The following is a 17,039-nucleotide window of genomic DNA, read 5'->3' as shown; positions in this document are numbered from 1 at the left end:
CATAAATATTTTTAGAACTTAAACTTTTGAAACTAATACCTGTAACTCTATGAAACTGTAACGACACTTCGACTTCCTATGTGCCTTAACACTTCCTTATTAGCAGATATTAGTCAGCCAATTTTAAATATAGTAATAGTACCACAAAAACGTGCAATCTGTGTATAATTGATATTTATAGATCACTAAAATCAAATGAATTTTCTGTACCTTCGCATTTTTGTAGGCTCCAAGTACCAGTCGAATCTCAACGAGATCGATAAGTCGGAGCAGAAGTCACCTCCTGAGGCGTCTGGCAAAGGGATGCACCGCGACTGGTTGAAACCGGAGCTCACTGCAGGTGCGTAACTCCGTTGCTTTCCGAATAATTTAAAGTACTAACCGACTGCTAACTGAACAAAAATTTGATTGGGTATTTGACATATTCTTAACTGCATCAGTACGGTTTCAAATCATTTGACCTGAAGGTACATCCTCTTTCCCTAGTATACTTGATTCATTCATATGAGTATTCATATTGATAGTGTTATATTTCATTGCTTCCAGCAAATGGAATTCTTAAGATTTAAGATCCCCAGTGCAGTCGCTTATCGGAAAAATAGTGAACGATATAGCGGCTACTCATATAATTCCTCTTTCCTCAGTAACACTCCACAGCTGTTTGTAATATTCTTCGAAGTAGATCCCCCCATATTATCCCTGTAGCACTATGACTAGCTTTAATACAGTTCCACCCACTTTGTAGAACAACTCTCTCCCTACAGTTCTCTGTACCAACTGCTTCTCAGTGTCTATGGGTATTAATGAACTGAATTTTCCAAAAAAAATGACAGTAGTGTCGAAAGGAAATTGTTCTTTAACAACATCCTTTCTTCTGCAATTTCAATCATTCCTTGTCTCCTCACTGTCTGCCACTAACTGCCGCACACAGTCAAATGTTAAAAGCTTCTCTCATTCGTCCCAGACTTATCTCCGTTTGACCGCTGACGAATAACATAAATCAGATTTATTATCTGACAGCTTATTAATTCTTTACGGCGGCACAAGTAAAATCCTGGGCGATATACTTAATATGAATAAAACCACTTCAAGAAATAAGTGATAGACAATATTAGAGAAATTTTCAGCAGGTAACGATCGACAATAATCTTAGTAGACACTTCTTGAGCATGAAATATTTTGCAATAAGTGAAATGCTGGTTCTACATGCTGAGGTGTTGCACCGTTCCGAAAGAGAAGTGTAACACGCACATTATGTTTCTTTTTTGTTTGATCAGGAAACTCCATATTTATATTCCATCTCGTTACGAACATTTACTTCTTACTCACATAATTCCGATATACGCTCAAGTTACGACTAAGAGATTGAATCTTCTCTTTAAAATTAGCCAGCGCCTCGTATAACAAAGTACAATTGGAGAGTGAGGTACGATAATAGTCTCTTCTTTCCAATTTTTACTGTCTGTAAAACGCACTGCGTTTCGCTGTAAATCAGATTCCCACATTTCATCGGCACCTTGTATCCTCTTATTTATTAGATTCAGTAAGTTAATTTTTAGTAATCAGTAAATTCTGTAGAGAGTAGATTATCAGTTTATTTTATTCAGAGATATGAAAGACACATTCGTAGTTTAGTATGGAAGTTCATGTGTTCAAACACCTTTCCCTTCCCAATCGTGTTCTTAACAATGCAGTTAACGTTCTCGTCGGCGATATATGCACTTATTGTAAATGGTAGTGTGGATTAAGGTACGATGTGTTGTGTATATGCGTGTGTGTTTGCCTCTTATACGGAGGCACGCAGCGTGGAATAGGAAACGAATGGAGACGCCAACGTCATATGCCGCTCCCCTCGCCAAATTGATGCGAACCCTCGCCAAATTGATGCGAATCAGAATCCAAATAATTTCGCGTCCAGTATTGTGATGGAAAGCAGGGAAGGTTTTCATTTCTAGTCCCTTCAAAAGGCGCAGCTAGTAGGGAGGTTCCAGCAAGGGGCGAGAACTCGCCGGCGCAATGGGGGAGAGAGAGAGTCCGTCCCTACACTTCTCTGCCATTTCATTCTTCTTATTCCTTTTTCTGTTTTCTCTCCGCTCCCCCTCCCCCCCCCCCCCCTCCCTTTATCGCCCTCTCGTCCATCCGCACCTCCGAGGTGCTGTATCTCCACTTCTCATGCCAGAAAAATAAGATATAGAGTTACCTACTAGCTGTCCTGATGACATGGCCGTAAGGGACCGAAACAGAATACACCGGGAGATACTGGCTGGTGAGAAGCAGTGATGCCAACGCAACCGGGAGAAAAGGGATTCGACTGAAATGCACAAAAAAAAAAAGAATACATTTCCCTTCGCGCCACCGTCTCGTGTTGCCCGGTACCGTTTTCTCTGTTGCCAGTTTCCTTCCTTCCGCTGATTTATATGACCCTGATCTCTGGCCGAGATGAAGTTCGCCAATATCTGAATGCCAGCTGGAATTCAATGTTTTTTGGAATGCCGTAAGACAGAGTCAGCAGTGATCGATCTTTTGGCTCCAGCGCCCCTACTCCCTTGCCCGATGGAGCTCCGAGGCGGAAGGGCGATTAGTTTATGAGGATCGTGTTGTTCGGATGGCCGTCAAGGAGAGAGGGAGAGAGAGAGAGAGAGAGAGAGAGAGAGACTGCAAAGCCCCGACTTCCGTGGGTGTAAGTTGGTGGGGAAACAGCTCAAAGCGGAGGTAGTAACTTCGACCCTCGCCTCGTGCTTGGATGTGGGTCTTACAAGTTCCATTTCTGTGTCTTGCATCTACATATTTAATTCATAATCTACATTTGCTTCGAATGTCACATGTGGTACAGTGTACAAGTAATGAACATTAACACTTGCAGAGTGGAACAGCAAATAGATTAAGTGTCAAAAACCTTTTTTCCCAGGGGAATGAAAATATTGTATAGTGCAAAAACATTTTTCCCAGGGAATGAAAATATTGTATGGCAATAAGAAATCAAGCAAGACTTTTATTTACTCTTTTATTACCTGTTAACAACAATGAATCCTTTCAAGTAGACCTACAATAACAAGTGTGAGAAAATCAGATGGAAAGTATTTTTAGAATTTTTGATACTTAAAATGATCTGCGTCCATTCTGAGTTATGCATTGTGACCTAACTCAGATCCTTAAATAAGTTGTTAACGACTTAAAATACTGTCACAAAACTCCTTGTTTTCTTCCCACATAGTCGAAGAACAGTACGAATATCATTTTTTTTCTCACTAAAATGTACTGCATCTGACAAGCATGAAAGTTTTGCCACTCTCATATGATGGACTGTGATTGCTCTCATCAGAATAAACCGCTTCTCCCACCGAAAGGAGCTCACCGTATCTTATCCTTTAGCAAAGAACTCCTGGATCTTGTTTTCACATTCACAGCCGTGATGTGTGCCACTCAAGCTTCGACGTGTTTCAGCTGCCCATATTTGTGGGCTTTATGCAACCTGCTGCGCCCTCAAATACAACGAGCAAGATTTGTCCATTGCCTCTCTCCCTGCATGCAAGCTAATAGCCCTACAGAAAAAATGAACGGCACCTATTTGAGGCAATTTAACGTAGTTAAATTTGGTACTGGGATACATTTACGCTAGACGCCGTAGTAGTTTTTGAATTATTTAAGAAGGAAGTACAGAAATGACCTTCAAACGAGTTTTTCTTGAAATAAGTTGAAAATCGGGCTAACCATGAAAACGTATCCCAGTACAAAATTTAATTACTTCACACTTCCTACAAAAAAGGCGTTGTGGATTGCATAAAATCCATAGGCAGGGTCAGCTGCATCACTTTGTATGTATTTTCTTGAGGCTCTGAGAAAATCCAAGAAGCTTCATCTCTGCAGTAAATGAAACATTATAGTTTTCCGGAAGGCCTAGCAATAATAATTCATTTTTGGTTAAAGTACTGTCAAAAGCAGTAATTTTGATTAAAATTTTGTTTGGTTTTCCAATGATAACTCGTGTTCTACCCTTCTATTTTGTTTCTCCTTCCTGTTTTTTTATGAAGAGGAAGGTTCAGTGTCAGTTTCACAAAGGACTGAACTCTGAACGGAAAAAAAAACGCTGCGAGAGCAGCGATTTGCATTGCGGTGAGTCCCGGTGCCCTTACAGGCTACATCATTTGGTGTGCAATTACATTTGGACATAGTGAGGGAGGGGGTGCTTAGTCTGTCATCATCATCATCATCATCATCATCATCATCATCATCATCATCATCATTTAATACTGATTATGCCTTTCAGTGTTCAGGCTGGAGCATAGTCCCTCTTATAAGATTCCTCCATAATCCCCTATTCAGTGCTAAAATTGGTGCCTCTTCTGATGTTAAGCCTATTATTTCAACATCATTCTTAATCGAATCCAGGCACCTTCTCCTTGGTCTGCCCCGACTCCTCCTACGCTCTACTGCTGAACACATGAGTCTCTTGGGTAACCTTGCTTCTCCCATGCGTGAACCATGACCCCACCATCTAAGCCTCATCGCCCTGACTGCTACATCTATAGAGTTCATTCCCGGTTTTTCTTTGATTTCCTCATTGCGTACACCCTCCTGCCATTGTTCCCATCTACTAGTACCTGCAATCATCCTAGCTACTTTCATATTGCTACCGGTTAGTCCCTCAAGCGTTAGGGGCAAAACTCAATGGGACTCGGGGCAACTAAGGCTAGCCGCCTGCTTCCCTGGTACTTTAAATATGATGCTGGCAACAATCAGAGCAAAATGCTTCGTCTGCTGGCACCAATAAGAAACTAAACTGAATAACAGTTTTTTCTCGACTCATGCAGGCCTACAGTGGCATCATCGCTTAAATTACTCTGAAAGAGAAAACGCTCGTAGCTCAATTTCGGCAGTTATCTTTATTAGTATTTTTCACACTACACAGACGGTGAAGAATGAATCCATCGCCATACTGTCAGAGGTGGCATTATGGACTAAAACAAGAAAAAAGCCTATTGAACATATAGGTTCGAAAATCATCCTTAAGAGCTATGATCACTTGTCCAGTAAATGGAATGTGTTTCGCGTTAACGAAGATGAGCTGGTAATCATAGCTCTTGGACCTATGCATTCATAGCCAATGTTGGCTAGAAAGTTCTTTGTGTTTTGGACCATACTAACACTTCTGAAAGTTTGTCGGTGGAGATATGGTTCACCTTGTGTATTAGCTATCTGCCACCAAACATGACAGATTATCAAAAAGTTTTTCTCTTTGCACTGAACATATGTGTTATTGTGAAATACGTAGAATCTAAGTAAATACTTTAGCCATTAGGGTAGTCGGAAAAGTCGTCACGTGGCTCTCAGAAGACGGAATAAACTGCAAACCGCAAACGCGGATCTCTTGGAAAAGCGAAATTTCAGCTTTCCGAGGCTGTCGAACAGTTAGGGAAGTTAACAGTTTTAATTTTCTAAGATTAAGCGAAGAAGAACAGCTTTCTTGGAAGTATTATGTTCAAGATCACGCTATATTCACTTTAAAAATAATCCCCATTGTCTGTGGCAGTGAAACGTGACAGTTTTCTTTTTTACTTCGCTTACTTTCACCCTACTATATCCTATTTTGGGGAAACTCTGTGCACTCAGCAATGCCATTCTTAGTCTTGAGAAGGGCAGTTAGGCAGATACTTTCAGACAGTTCGCAAATGTCATGTAAGCCGTTCTTAAGATGCTTCGGAATTCTATTTCCACCATTTCTCCATCACAGGATTAGTTGTTGGCTGTACAGACACAATCTGAAGAAATTGCAACATTCAATATGTGAATAACAGACGGAGAAAAGTTATTTGCACTTGGGTAACATTTCATTAAAATTGTATAGAAAGGAATGAACCATTCGCCACCTTTATTTTTCAAAAGGTTTCTAGAAAAAATGAAAGAAATTCAGTGATAAACCACCAGTATTCAAATCTACTCGCATGTCGAAAGGTTTCCTCGTGGCACACTACAGTTCCGTACAGGAGTTCCTGCATTAGTCTAGAACTTTGATCTGTGATAGATTCTTACTTCGTACACACTCTCACCCGTTGTTTCTGTTGTATTAATTCTTTAATACTGTTTATTATAAATTACCTAATCAACGAACTGTGACTACGTATTGACACATTCCGTGGCTTAGTGGATAGGTCTCGATGGCTCCTCGGGACCTGCCAAATACATGTTGTTGTGATCTTCAGTCCTGAGAATGGTTAGATGCAGCTCTCCATGTTACTCTATCCTGTGCAAGCCTCTTCGACTCCCAGTACCTACTGCAGCCTACATCCTTCGGAATCTGCTTAGTGTATTCATCTCTTGGTCTCCCTCTACGATTTTTACCCTCCACGCTGCCCTCCACTACCAAATTGGTGATCCCTTGGTGCCTCAGAACATGTCCTACCAACATATCCCTTCTTCTAGTCAAGTTGTGGCTCAAACTCCTCTTCTCCCCAATTCAATACCTTATCATTAGTGATGTGATCTACCCATATAATCTTCAGCATTCTTCTGTAGCAACACATTTCGAAAGCTTCTATACTCTTCTCGTCTTAACTATTTATTGTCCATGTTTCACTTCCATACATGGCTACACTCCATACAAATACTTTCAGAAACGACTTCCTGACACTTAAATCAATACTGGATGTTAACAAATTTCTCTTCTTGAGAAATGCTTTCGTTGCCATTGCCAGTCTACATTTTATATCCTCTCTACTATGACCATCATCAGTTATTGTGCTCCCCAAATAGCAAAACTCCTTTACTACTTTAAGTGTGTCATTTCCTAATCTAATTCCCTCAGCATTACCCGACTTAATTCGCCTACATTCCATTATCCTCGTTTTGATTTTGTTGATGTTTGCGTTCAACTGCTCTTCCAAGTCCTTTGCTGTCCCTGACAGAATTACAATGTCATCGGCGAACCTCAAAGTTTTTATTTCTTCTCCATGGATTTTAATACCTACTCCGAACTTTTCTTTTGTTTCCTTTATTGCTTGCTCAATATACAGATTGAATAACATCGGGGGTAGACTACAACCCTGTCTCACTCCCTCCCCAACCACTGCTTCCCTTTCATGTCCCTCGACTCTTATAACTGCCATCTGCTTTCTGTACAGATTGTAAATAGCCTTTCGCTCCGTGTATTATACCCCTGCCACCTTCAGAATATGAAAGAGAGTATTGCAGTCAACATTGTCAAAAGCTTTCTCTACGTCTACCAATGCTAGAAACGTAGGTTTGCCTTTCCTTAGTCTTTCTTCTAAGATAAGTCGTAGGTTCAATATTGCCTCACGTGTTCCATCATTTCTGCGGAATCCAAACTGATCTTCCCCAAGGTCGAGTTCTACCAGTTTTTACATTCGTCTGTAGAAAATTCGCGTTAGGAATTTGCAGCTATGACTTATTAAACTGATTTTTTAATTTTCACATCTGTCAACACCTGCTTTCTTTGGGATTGGAATTATTATATTCTTCTTGAAGTCTGAGGGAATTTCGCCTGTCTCATACATCTTGCTCACCAGATGGTAGAGTTTTGTCAGAACTGGCTCTCCTAAGGCCGTCAGTAGTTCTAATGGAACGTTGTCTACTCCCGGAGACTTGTTTCGACTTAGGTCTTTCAGTACTCTGTCAAACTCTTCACGCAGTATCGTATCTCCCATTTCATCTTCATCAACATCCACTTCCATTTCCATAATATTGTCTGCGGCTCTTGTATAGTCCCTCTATATACTCCTTCCAGCTTTCTGCTTTGCCTTCTTTGCTTAGAACTGGGTTGCCATCTGAGCTCTTGATATTCATACAAGTGGTTCTCTTATCTCCAAAGGTCTCTTTAATTTTCCTGTAGGCAGTATCTATCTTACCCCTAGTGAGATAAGCCTCTATATCCTTACATTTGTTCGCTAGCCATCCCTGCTTAGCCATTTTGCACTTCCTGTCGATATAATTTTTGAGAGGTTTGTATTCCTTTTTGCCTGCTTCATTTACTGCATTTTTATATTTTCTCCTTTCATCAATTAAATTCAACATTTCCTCTGTTACCTAAGGATTTCTACTAGCCCTCGTATTTTTACCTACTTGATCTTCTGCTGCCTTCACAACTTCATCCCTCAAAATTGCCCATCCTTCTTCTACTGTATTTCTTTCACCCATTCCTGTCAATTGTTCCCTTATGCTCTCCCTGAAACTCTGAACAACCTCTGGTTCTTTCAGTTTATCCAGGTCCCATCTCCTTAAACTCCCACCTTTTTGCTGTTTCTTCAGTTTTAATCTACAGTTCATAACCAATAGATTGTGGTCAGGGTCCACATCTGCCCCCGGAAATGTCTTTCAATTTAAAACCTGGTTCTTGAATCTCTGTCTTACCATTATATAATCTATCTGAAACCTTTTAGTATTTCCAGGGTTCTTCCATGTATACAACGCCAAATTTGTAGATATTTTAAAAATGGATCTACGTATGTGTGTTGCACATCATGTCCTAAATCTCTTGACCGATGTCCACCGAAATTGGTACACGTATCATTTACGGCTGCAAACATCCTGTCAAATCGCGGTGGACGGGGGTGTTTAGTGCAAAAGAAATGTAGCCCACGTCGCGAGACTATCCATATTTCAGTCGTCCCGTATTTGAGAATGAGAGCATTTAGTGATTCGCAGCACACTTTACAAATAATTTCAAATCAATACGAAACTGTTTCCCTTTGACAGCCAACACAAAATGATGACACGAAAAAAGTTTATCGCTTGCTATATTTTCAATCTTAGTGCAGTAAAATTGCGACTTGTAACAAGGCATATTAATTTATCATGTCTTTACTATTAACTGTATTAGCGAAAAATTTTGCAAATAGTATTTATATGTACAACTGAATGTACAAGAAAAATTGCATCATTGTACAATACTTAGTTTACGAGATATAACGTCATAAACACTAAGGTTGAGTAAAAACCACGGAATCATGTAAGACGTTCAAATTTGTTACATGGTTGCTAGTAACTTTGTTCGCTACACTTTTCGCAGACATTATCCGCATCTGTAGGTGAATGTGTTTGTAGTATCTTGCCCGCACTCCTATTTTTTTTATTCATTATTAAGCCTACTCCTGCATTTCTCCTATTTGATTTTGTATTTGTAACCCTGTATTCACCTGACCAAAAGTCTTGTTCCTCCTGCCACCGAACTTCACTAATTCCCACTATTTCTAACTTTAACCTATCCATTTCCCTTTTCAAATTTTCTAACCTACCTGCCCGATTAAGGGATCAGTTATTCCACGCTCCTATCCGTAGAACGCCAGTTTTCTTTCTCCTGATAACGACGTACTCCTGAGTAGTCCCCGCCCGGAGATCCGAATGGGGGACTATTTTACCTCAGGAATATTTTACCCAAGAGGACGCGATCATCATTTAATCATACAGTAAAGCTGCATGTCCTCGGGAAAAATTACGGCTGTAGTTCCCCCTTGCTTTCAGCCGTTCGCAGTACCTGCACAGCAAGTCCGTTTTGGTTAATTTTGCAAAGCCAGATCAGTCAATCATCCAGACTGTTGCCCCTGCAACTACTGAAAAGGCTGCTGGCCCTCTTCAGGAACCACATGTTTGTCTGGACTCTCAACAGATACCCCTCCGTTGTGGTTGCACCTACGGTACGGCCATCTGTAGCGCTGAGGCACGCAAGCCTCCCTACCAACAGCAAGGTCCATGGTTCATGGGGGGGGGGGGGGGGGGGGAGTTAAGTAGATATGACGTCACAAACACTGAGATGCGTGAGCAAGTGACGCATCATGCATACTTTAATTTATTATTCCTTTACAATTAATTCCATTCATTTTATATTTCGCAGACTGTAGGCACATAGATAAATGGATGTACCTGAAACATTAAGTCATTGTGAAACACATAGTTCAGAAGATACATTGTCGCAAATATTGAACTGCGTGAAAATGAAGTTGCAGGGTGAAATTCGCTAGACATACAGGTGAAATATGTGTACAATTCGCTTGAAATATGTTAAATATGTATGAAATAAATTGTAGATGAGTGCAAAGCCACAGGCAAAAAGCCCATTCTAAATCCCTGGAACGGTTTCAGACTAATTTGGCACACATATTAGCTACAATTCGGAAAAAAATAATGCAGTAGTTAGATCCGACTACTTATTGAGGTGAGTGTGATAACGTGGAGAGAGGGGGTAGGACAAGGAGATTGACAGACATCAAGGGGGAACGAGAAGATAGGCACAGATAGAAGGAGGAGGAGATCGACAGAGGTAGGGTAGGTGCAAATGGACAGCTTGGTAAGAGGAGGAGATGGTCAGAGAAAGGAAACAGGAGGAATAGCGTAGAGATGGGGCAAGGAGGAGACAGGCAGAAAGGTGATGAAGGAGGAGATGAACAGATGGAAGAGGAGGGGAAAATGGACAGAGAAAGGAAAGAGGAGGAGATGGATTGAAAGAGGGGAGAGGAAGAGATGGACACAGAAAGGAAAGGGTAGGAGATGGACACAGAAGGGAAAGGGGAGGAGATGAACAGAGAGAGAAGGAGCGGGGAAGGGCAGGCGGAAATGGGTGGTGAGGAGGGGGTGGAGGAGGCCGAGAGATGGAGGATGGACAAGGATAGAGAGAATAGGAAGGAGCAAACTGCTGTAGGGAAGTAAAGTTTCTTCTTCTCCTTCTTTTCTTCCTAGGCTAAAACCTGTTTTTTTCAGTACCCCTCCGTCTACCCTCAGGTTGTCGCGCCACCTTTTTCTTGGACGGCCAGTATTTATCAGCTGGTAATTTCTTTCTTTCTATTTACACAATCTTCCGTTCATTCATCCTGTCTATGTGTTTGTTCCAATAGTGTCTTTCTTGTGTATCCACTCATTAATGAAGTCCTCTTCACATCCTTAACTAATGGTTTCAATTCTCTCTCTATCTCTCAGCGTCCTCCCCGTAAATGTCTATAGAATTTTCATTTCCGATGTTTCCATAAGTGTTTTTGTTTTTCATGTTTCCGGCCTTCTCTCAGCTGTGTGCGTCGTAAATGGCCTCATTACCGTTTTCTATATTCTTCGATTTACATCTTTTCCTATATGCTTGTTTTTCCAAATACTATCATTTAAACTCCCAGCCACTTTATTTGCTTTGCTACTCGTTCTCTGACTTCCTTCCGGACATTTACAGTGTTGTACAGTTCAATACCAAAACTATTTAAATGTAATTACCTGTTGAATAATTTTTCCATAGACTTCCCAGTTTGCATCAAATTGGTTCCATACATGTGATCATACATTTGGTATTTTGAATGGATAATACCACATTTCGGTTTTTGGCTACAGTGTTAAATATATGTAAATGTTTCTGCCGGTTATATTGTCTGTTTGCCACAAAAACTGCTTTGTCAGCTTAACAAATAATTTTTATTTCTTCGCCTCCCAATCTTTAACCACTGCCATGCAATACCCTTGTTATCACTTCGTCCATGGCTATATTAAAAAGTAGCAAAGAGTTACTTTTTCTGGTGTCACAATTAAATGATATGCAGCTAGTTAACCTAGAACCAATTTTCGACTGGACGCCGTTTTTGGAGCAAATGTCTTCAGTTGCTTTTATTAAGTTGGAAGGAATTCCCCCATTGTAGAGCAAGTGCACCGCAGCTGTTGACTCAATCCTATCGCAAGACTTCTGTAAATAAATAAAACAAAGATAAGCTGGACTTTTGTTTTGAGTGGACGTCTCTAAAACTTTTATAAAAATGAATAATGCTGTTCTAGCAGTAGTGGACACCAAAAGATCCTGACGAAGATCCCAGCAGAGGGGTCGAATCATCGAACATTTAGACGAAACATGACGCGGCCTAATAACCCAGAAGATTAAACTTCACTGACAACGGCCACGACAACCTGCAGACAAAGTGACAGGAATGTTTCGTGGAAGCGGAACGGTGTCCACTAGCTTCACCACTGTGCCTCTCACTTCTCTCTTGCTTTCTAATTGTGATAATTTTTTCATCTTCTGCCACTGAATGTCACCTAATACACTCCTGGAAATTGAAATAAGAACACCGTGAATTCATTGTCCCAGGAAGGGGAAACTTTATTGACACATTCCTGGGGTCAGATACATCACATGATCACACTGACAGAAGCACAGGCACATAGACACAGGCAACAGAGCATGCACAATGTCGGCACTAGTACAGTGTATATCCACCTTTCGCAGCAATGCAGGCTGCTATTCTCCCATGGAGACGATCGTAGAGATGCTGGATGTAGTCCTGTAGAACGGCTTGCCATGCCATTTCCACCTGGCGCCTCAGTTGGACCAGCGTTCGTGCTGGACGTGCAGACCGCGTGAGACGAAGCTTCATCCAGTCCCAAACATGCTCAATGGGAGACAGATCCGGAGATCTTGCTGGCCAGGGTAGTTGACTTACACCTTCTAGAGCACGTTGGTTGGCACGGGATACATGCGGACGTGCATTGTCCTGTTGGAACAGCAAGTTCCCTTGCCAGTCTAGGAATGGTAGAACGATGGGTTCGATGACGGTTTGGATGTACCGTGCACTATTCAGTGTCCCCTCGACGATCACCAGAGGTGTACGGCCAGTGTAGGAGATCGCTCCCCACACCATGACGCCGGGTGTTGGCCCTGTGTGCCTCGGTCGTATGCAGTCCTGATTGTGGCGCTCACCTGCACGGCGCCAAACACGCATACGACCATCATTGGCACCAAGGTAGAAGCGACTCTCATCGCTGAAGACGACACGTCTCCATTCGTCCCTCCATTCACGCCTGTCGCGACATCACTGGAGGCGGGCTGCACGATGTTGGGGCGTGAGCGGAAGACGGCCTAACGGTGTGCTGGACCGTAGCGCAGCTTCATGGAGACGGTTGCGAATGGTCCTCGCCGATACCCCAGGAGCAACAGTGTCACTAATTTGCTGGGAAGTGGCGGTGCGGTCCCCTACGGCACTGTGTAGGATCCTATGGTCTTGGCGTGCATCCGTGCGTCGCTGTGGTCCGGTCCCAGGTCGACGGGCACGTGCACCTTCCGCCGACCACAGGCGACAACATCGATGTACTGTGGCGACCTCACGCCCCACGTGTTGAGAAATTCGGCGGTACGTCCACCCGGCCTCCCGCATGCCCACTATACGCCCTCGCTCAAAGTCCGTCAACTGCATATACGGTTCACGTCCACGCTGTCGCGGCATGCTACCAGTGTTAAAGACTGCGATGGAGCTCCGTATGCCACGGCAAACTGGCTGACACTGACGGCGGCGGTGCACAAACGCTGCGCAGCTGGCGCCATTCGACGGCCAACACCGCGGTTCCTGGTGTGTCCGCTGTGCCGTGCATGTGATCATTGCTTGTACAGCCCTCTCGCAGTGTCCGGAGCAAGGATGGTGGGTCTGACACACCGGTGCCAATGTGTTCTTTTTTCCATTCCCAGGAGTGTATTATTCATCAGTATATTGCCGTTCTGCATTACGAAAATCTCATCTTAGGTTTATTTATTCTTCATCAGTAAATTCTGCTCGTCCCATATAAAATTTTTTCCAGATTCTTCCAACATTCAACCCTAAAGATTATAGGCCTTGAAACATTGATATTGGCATGCGTTAATGTGATATTTTATTTGTGTTCTTATAACGTGCTCAAATATTAACTTTTAATACCCTGTTATTCCCACAAATGTGAGAAGAGCGCCAATAAACTGAAAGTGTGACATAGATTATTTTTACAAGAATTCATATTTCTCGATTTACTATCTTCATATCGTTGTTAATGTCTCTACGTATCATAGATACTGTTGTATCTGTAATTATTCTCAGGATTTTAAGCATCTTATCCTACATTAGAACACTGGAAGAATCTTTACGTCCATAAATTCCGTGAAACTGCTGTAATTTAAATAAATTTTCCTGCAGTTATTAAACTTAATATAAAAGTGATTATGAGGTTCCATTATTTTTTTCTCTGAAGGCAAGTCAGATCTTCAATTCTCCTTTTTATTAACCCTAATGCACACAATATACAGTAATGAAATATAAGCGTAATAGAGTCCATTATGTGATGCCACAGCTGTGTCGTCAACATGTAAAGCAAAGGAATCCAGTTCGCCCGTTTAATTTCCCATAATACTCTGTCAAAAGTGACATGTTTCAGGCATCACGCCAATTCGGAAGCACATTCACCGAAACAGCTGGACGTACGTAACGTGATCGACACAGCTGGTTTCTGTACCTCCAGGCACTGTCAAATAAAACATCAATCATAGGATAATATTCACAAAACAACCAGTCATATCTCCAGTGTGGTCAAACACGGAGTTAAACTAATATCTCATTATCTTTGCTATATATGCGAACATTTTATGTTAGGCTTTACGATGACTGTTTCTGATATCGATTTGAACAACGAATTTAATATTACCAGTCACTGTTTATTTCACAACCCGTTCCGAAAGTTTAAACCTCTGTCATCAGGTGGTTTATGTGTATTAATACGGAATGTGTAGTGTGTTATGACTTTTGGGGTGACCTGTGGCACTGTTTAGCAGAGAAACATAAAATACTATTTCAGAGGTGGAAGTTCTTGATTGAAGACTGAAGGTAAATGTAAATGTGCAGTGAAATAACTGAAGGAAATTAAATAGAATACCTCCAGTGGTCACTGGCTCCTTTCTCTGTTGTAATACGTAGCATATAACCGTCACACCCCATAAACAAAAAGGTTGTACCCGTGGTCTAGGGGTAATGTCTTTGATTCATAATCAAAACGTCTTGCCGGCCGCGGTGGTCTCGCGGTTCTAGGCGCGTAGTCCGGAACCGTGAGACTGCTACGGTCGCAGGTTCGAATCCTTCCTCGGGCATGGATGTGTGTGATGTCCTTAGGTTAGTTAGGTTTGAGTAGTTCTAAGTTCTAGGGGACTAATGACCACAGCGGTTGAGTCCCATAGTGCTCAGAGCCATTTGAACCATTTTTTAGCCCATAAACAAAAATGGTCTCTAGAAACTAGTGAGTACAAAGAGCAGCTGGAAATGCTGTTTCTGTTTTACTGTATGTTCTTTGCACGTACTAGTTTCTAGAGACCATCTTTATTTACAAAGTTTGACGGATTCTATGCGATGTATTACGACAGAGAATGGAGCCTTTACTGTTACTACTGGAGGTGTTTTATTTTATTTACTTTAGTTTTTATACTTCTACGTTTACAATTTACGTCCAGTCTTCTATACTAGACAGTGCCACAGGTTACGCCAGAGTTGTAACACAACGCTATGTCACACTAATACACGTAAATCCACTAGATGGCGGAGGTTTAAACTTTTGAAAAAGGTCATGGCAATAAATATTGACTGGTAACGGTGAACTTGCTGTTTCATTCGACTATCTTTATAATTAGTTTTTCGAAGTGTTTACGCTGAAACGGCCAGGTACCCGCACCACAACACTTGAAGAGATACGTGCAATGGGACCTGCAAGAACACGTGTTTCGCCTTTTAAATCTACCTGTACCTCACCATCCACAATCGCACTCTGTAAACCACTATGAAATGACAGAAAAAGGGATGTTTAGTACTGTACCATATGTTTGCGTTTCTTTCCGTTTCAATTGTTCGCGGAGCGTGCAAAGGATGACTGCTTGTATGTCACTGTGCGCGTACTGGTTAGCCTGACCTTGCCTTCGTGGTCTTTGTGAGAGAGATACGTACTTCGCTGAACAATATCTCTATATTCTTCGCTAAATACTAGTTCTTGAAACGAGATTTCACTCGATGGTTGGTGTCTGCCTCCAACCGCCTCACAATTCAAGTTTTTTCAGCAGTTCTGTATCGCTCTCCCGTAAGTCAAACAAATTTATTTCTTGCGTGCTTTGCCTTACCATTAGAGCATTTAGGCCCTTTCTGACATCGGCCCCCAGGAAGAACACACACAGAAAATTTAATATAACTAACAGTAATACTAATTTGCAGAATTTATAAAAAGTAATTAGCAACAACTACGATAATAATAATAATAAAATGATGATGATAAAATAATGGAAGAATTAAGATTGTTATAGTTATTACTTACAAAACAAACTCAATAACAATAATTTACATTATTAACAAAAGTAATAATTTACAATAATAACATTAGTAACAATAATAACACTAATAAAATAATGGAGTCACTAAGAATGAGTTTAATTTTAACACACTTTAAGGCTTGTTTACTATTAGAAGAAGTGGAACGGATAATGAAGCACGTTGGGATTGAAATAAAAGTTATAATGACTGCTAGCGAAGAAGAGACTTTCAATGAAGTTTGTAAGCAATGAGAGAGAAAAGCGGTAGGGGAAGGAGGTTTGATGATAGTGAGTTGCAAGAACAGATAGCTATTGTTATAGACGATGGGCCATTAGCTGTCTTTTGAAGTTTGGAAGGGTTTCGATTTCTCTAATATTTTGAGTTAAATTGTTCCGAAGTAGGGTTCCTCATACAGAAAATGATTTAGAGAACATGACAGAGTTGTTTAGTGGTACAGAGAGGATTTCACTTTGTTGGGAACGAGTATTTATGCTGTGTTGTTCAGACAGTAATGTAAGAGTTAAATAGGGAAGAGTGCAATGATTAAGAATATGATACGATGAACACAGAGTATGATAATCTCTACGCTTATCGGCAAGTAGCCATGATAAATTTTGAACGACAGGATTGGTACGGTCGAAATAGCGTACATCACAAATGAATCACAGACAAGCATTCATCGCCAGTTCCCGCCGACGTAAGTTCTCATACGAAAGTCCTTGGAGGACAGGATACCCATAATCAAGGATGGGGAGTATTCGTGACTCTACAAGTGTATTTTTATATTCGAGTGGAAGTTTTTTTTATATATTTCGGTAGTGAATGAAGTGATACTTAGACCACCTTACAGACTGCAGTTGAGTGTTCAGTCCAGCCTAGGTGAAGGGCCAGGATTAAGAGTGGAAGAGATTGTCTGAACTGTGGAGTAGTAAGCCTTTTGTGAGCGTGCAGCCCCAACTGATAGTCATATCAGTTGTAGGT

General features: G+C 41.4%; 1 protein-coding gene across 4 annotated transcripts in view; it reads left to right on the top strand.

Annotated features, from left to right (window-relative positions):
* Positions 1-17,039, top strand: part of LOC126272138 (lachesin-like) — a 1,905,511-nt gene that overhangs the window by 1,873,276 nt on the left and 15,196 nt on the right. For all 4 annotated transcript variants that reach the window (XM_049974749.1, XM_049974748.1, XM_049974747.1 and 1 more), the window contains one exon: positions 227-340. In XM_049974749.1, coding sequence (XP_049830706.1) covers positions 227-340 — 114 coding nt within the window. The remainder of the gene's footprint in view (positions 1-226; positions 341-17,039) is intronic.

The sequence above is a fragment of the Schistocerca gregaria genome, chromosome 5 (genome assembly GCF_023897955.1).
Source record: "Schistocerca gregaria isolate iqSchGreg1 chromosome 5, iqSchGreg1.2, whole genome shotgun sequence".
Classification (NCBI taxonomy): domain Eukaryota; kingdom Metazoa; phylum Arthropoda; class Insecta; order Orthoptera; family Acrididae; genus Schistocerca; species Schistocerca gregaria.
This window is presented reverse-complemented; position numbering and strand designations above follow the sequence as displayed.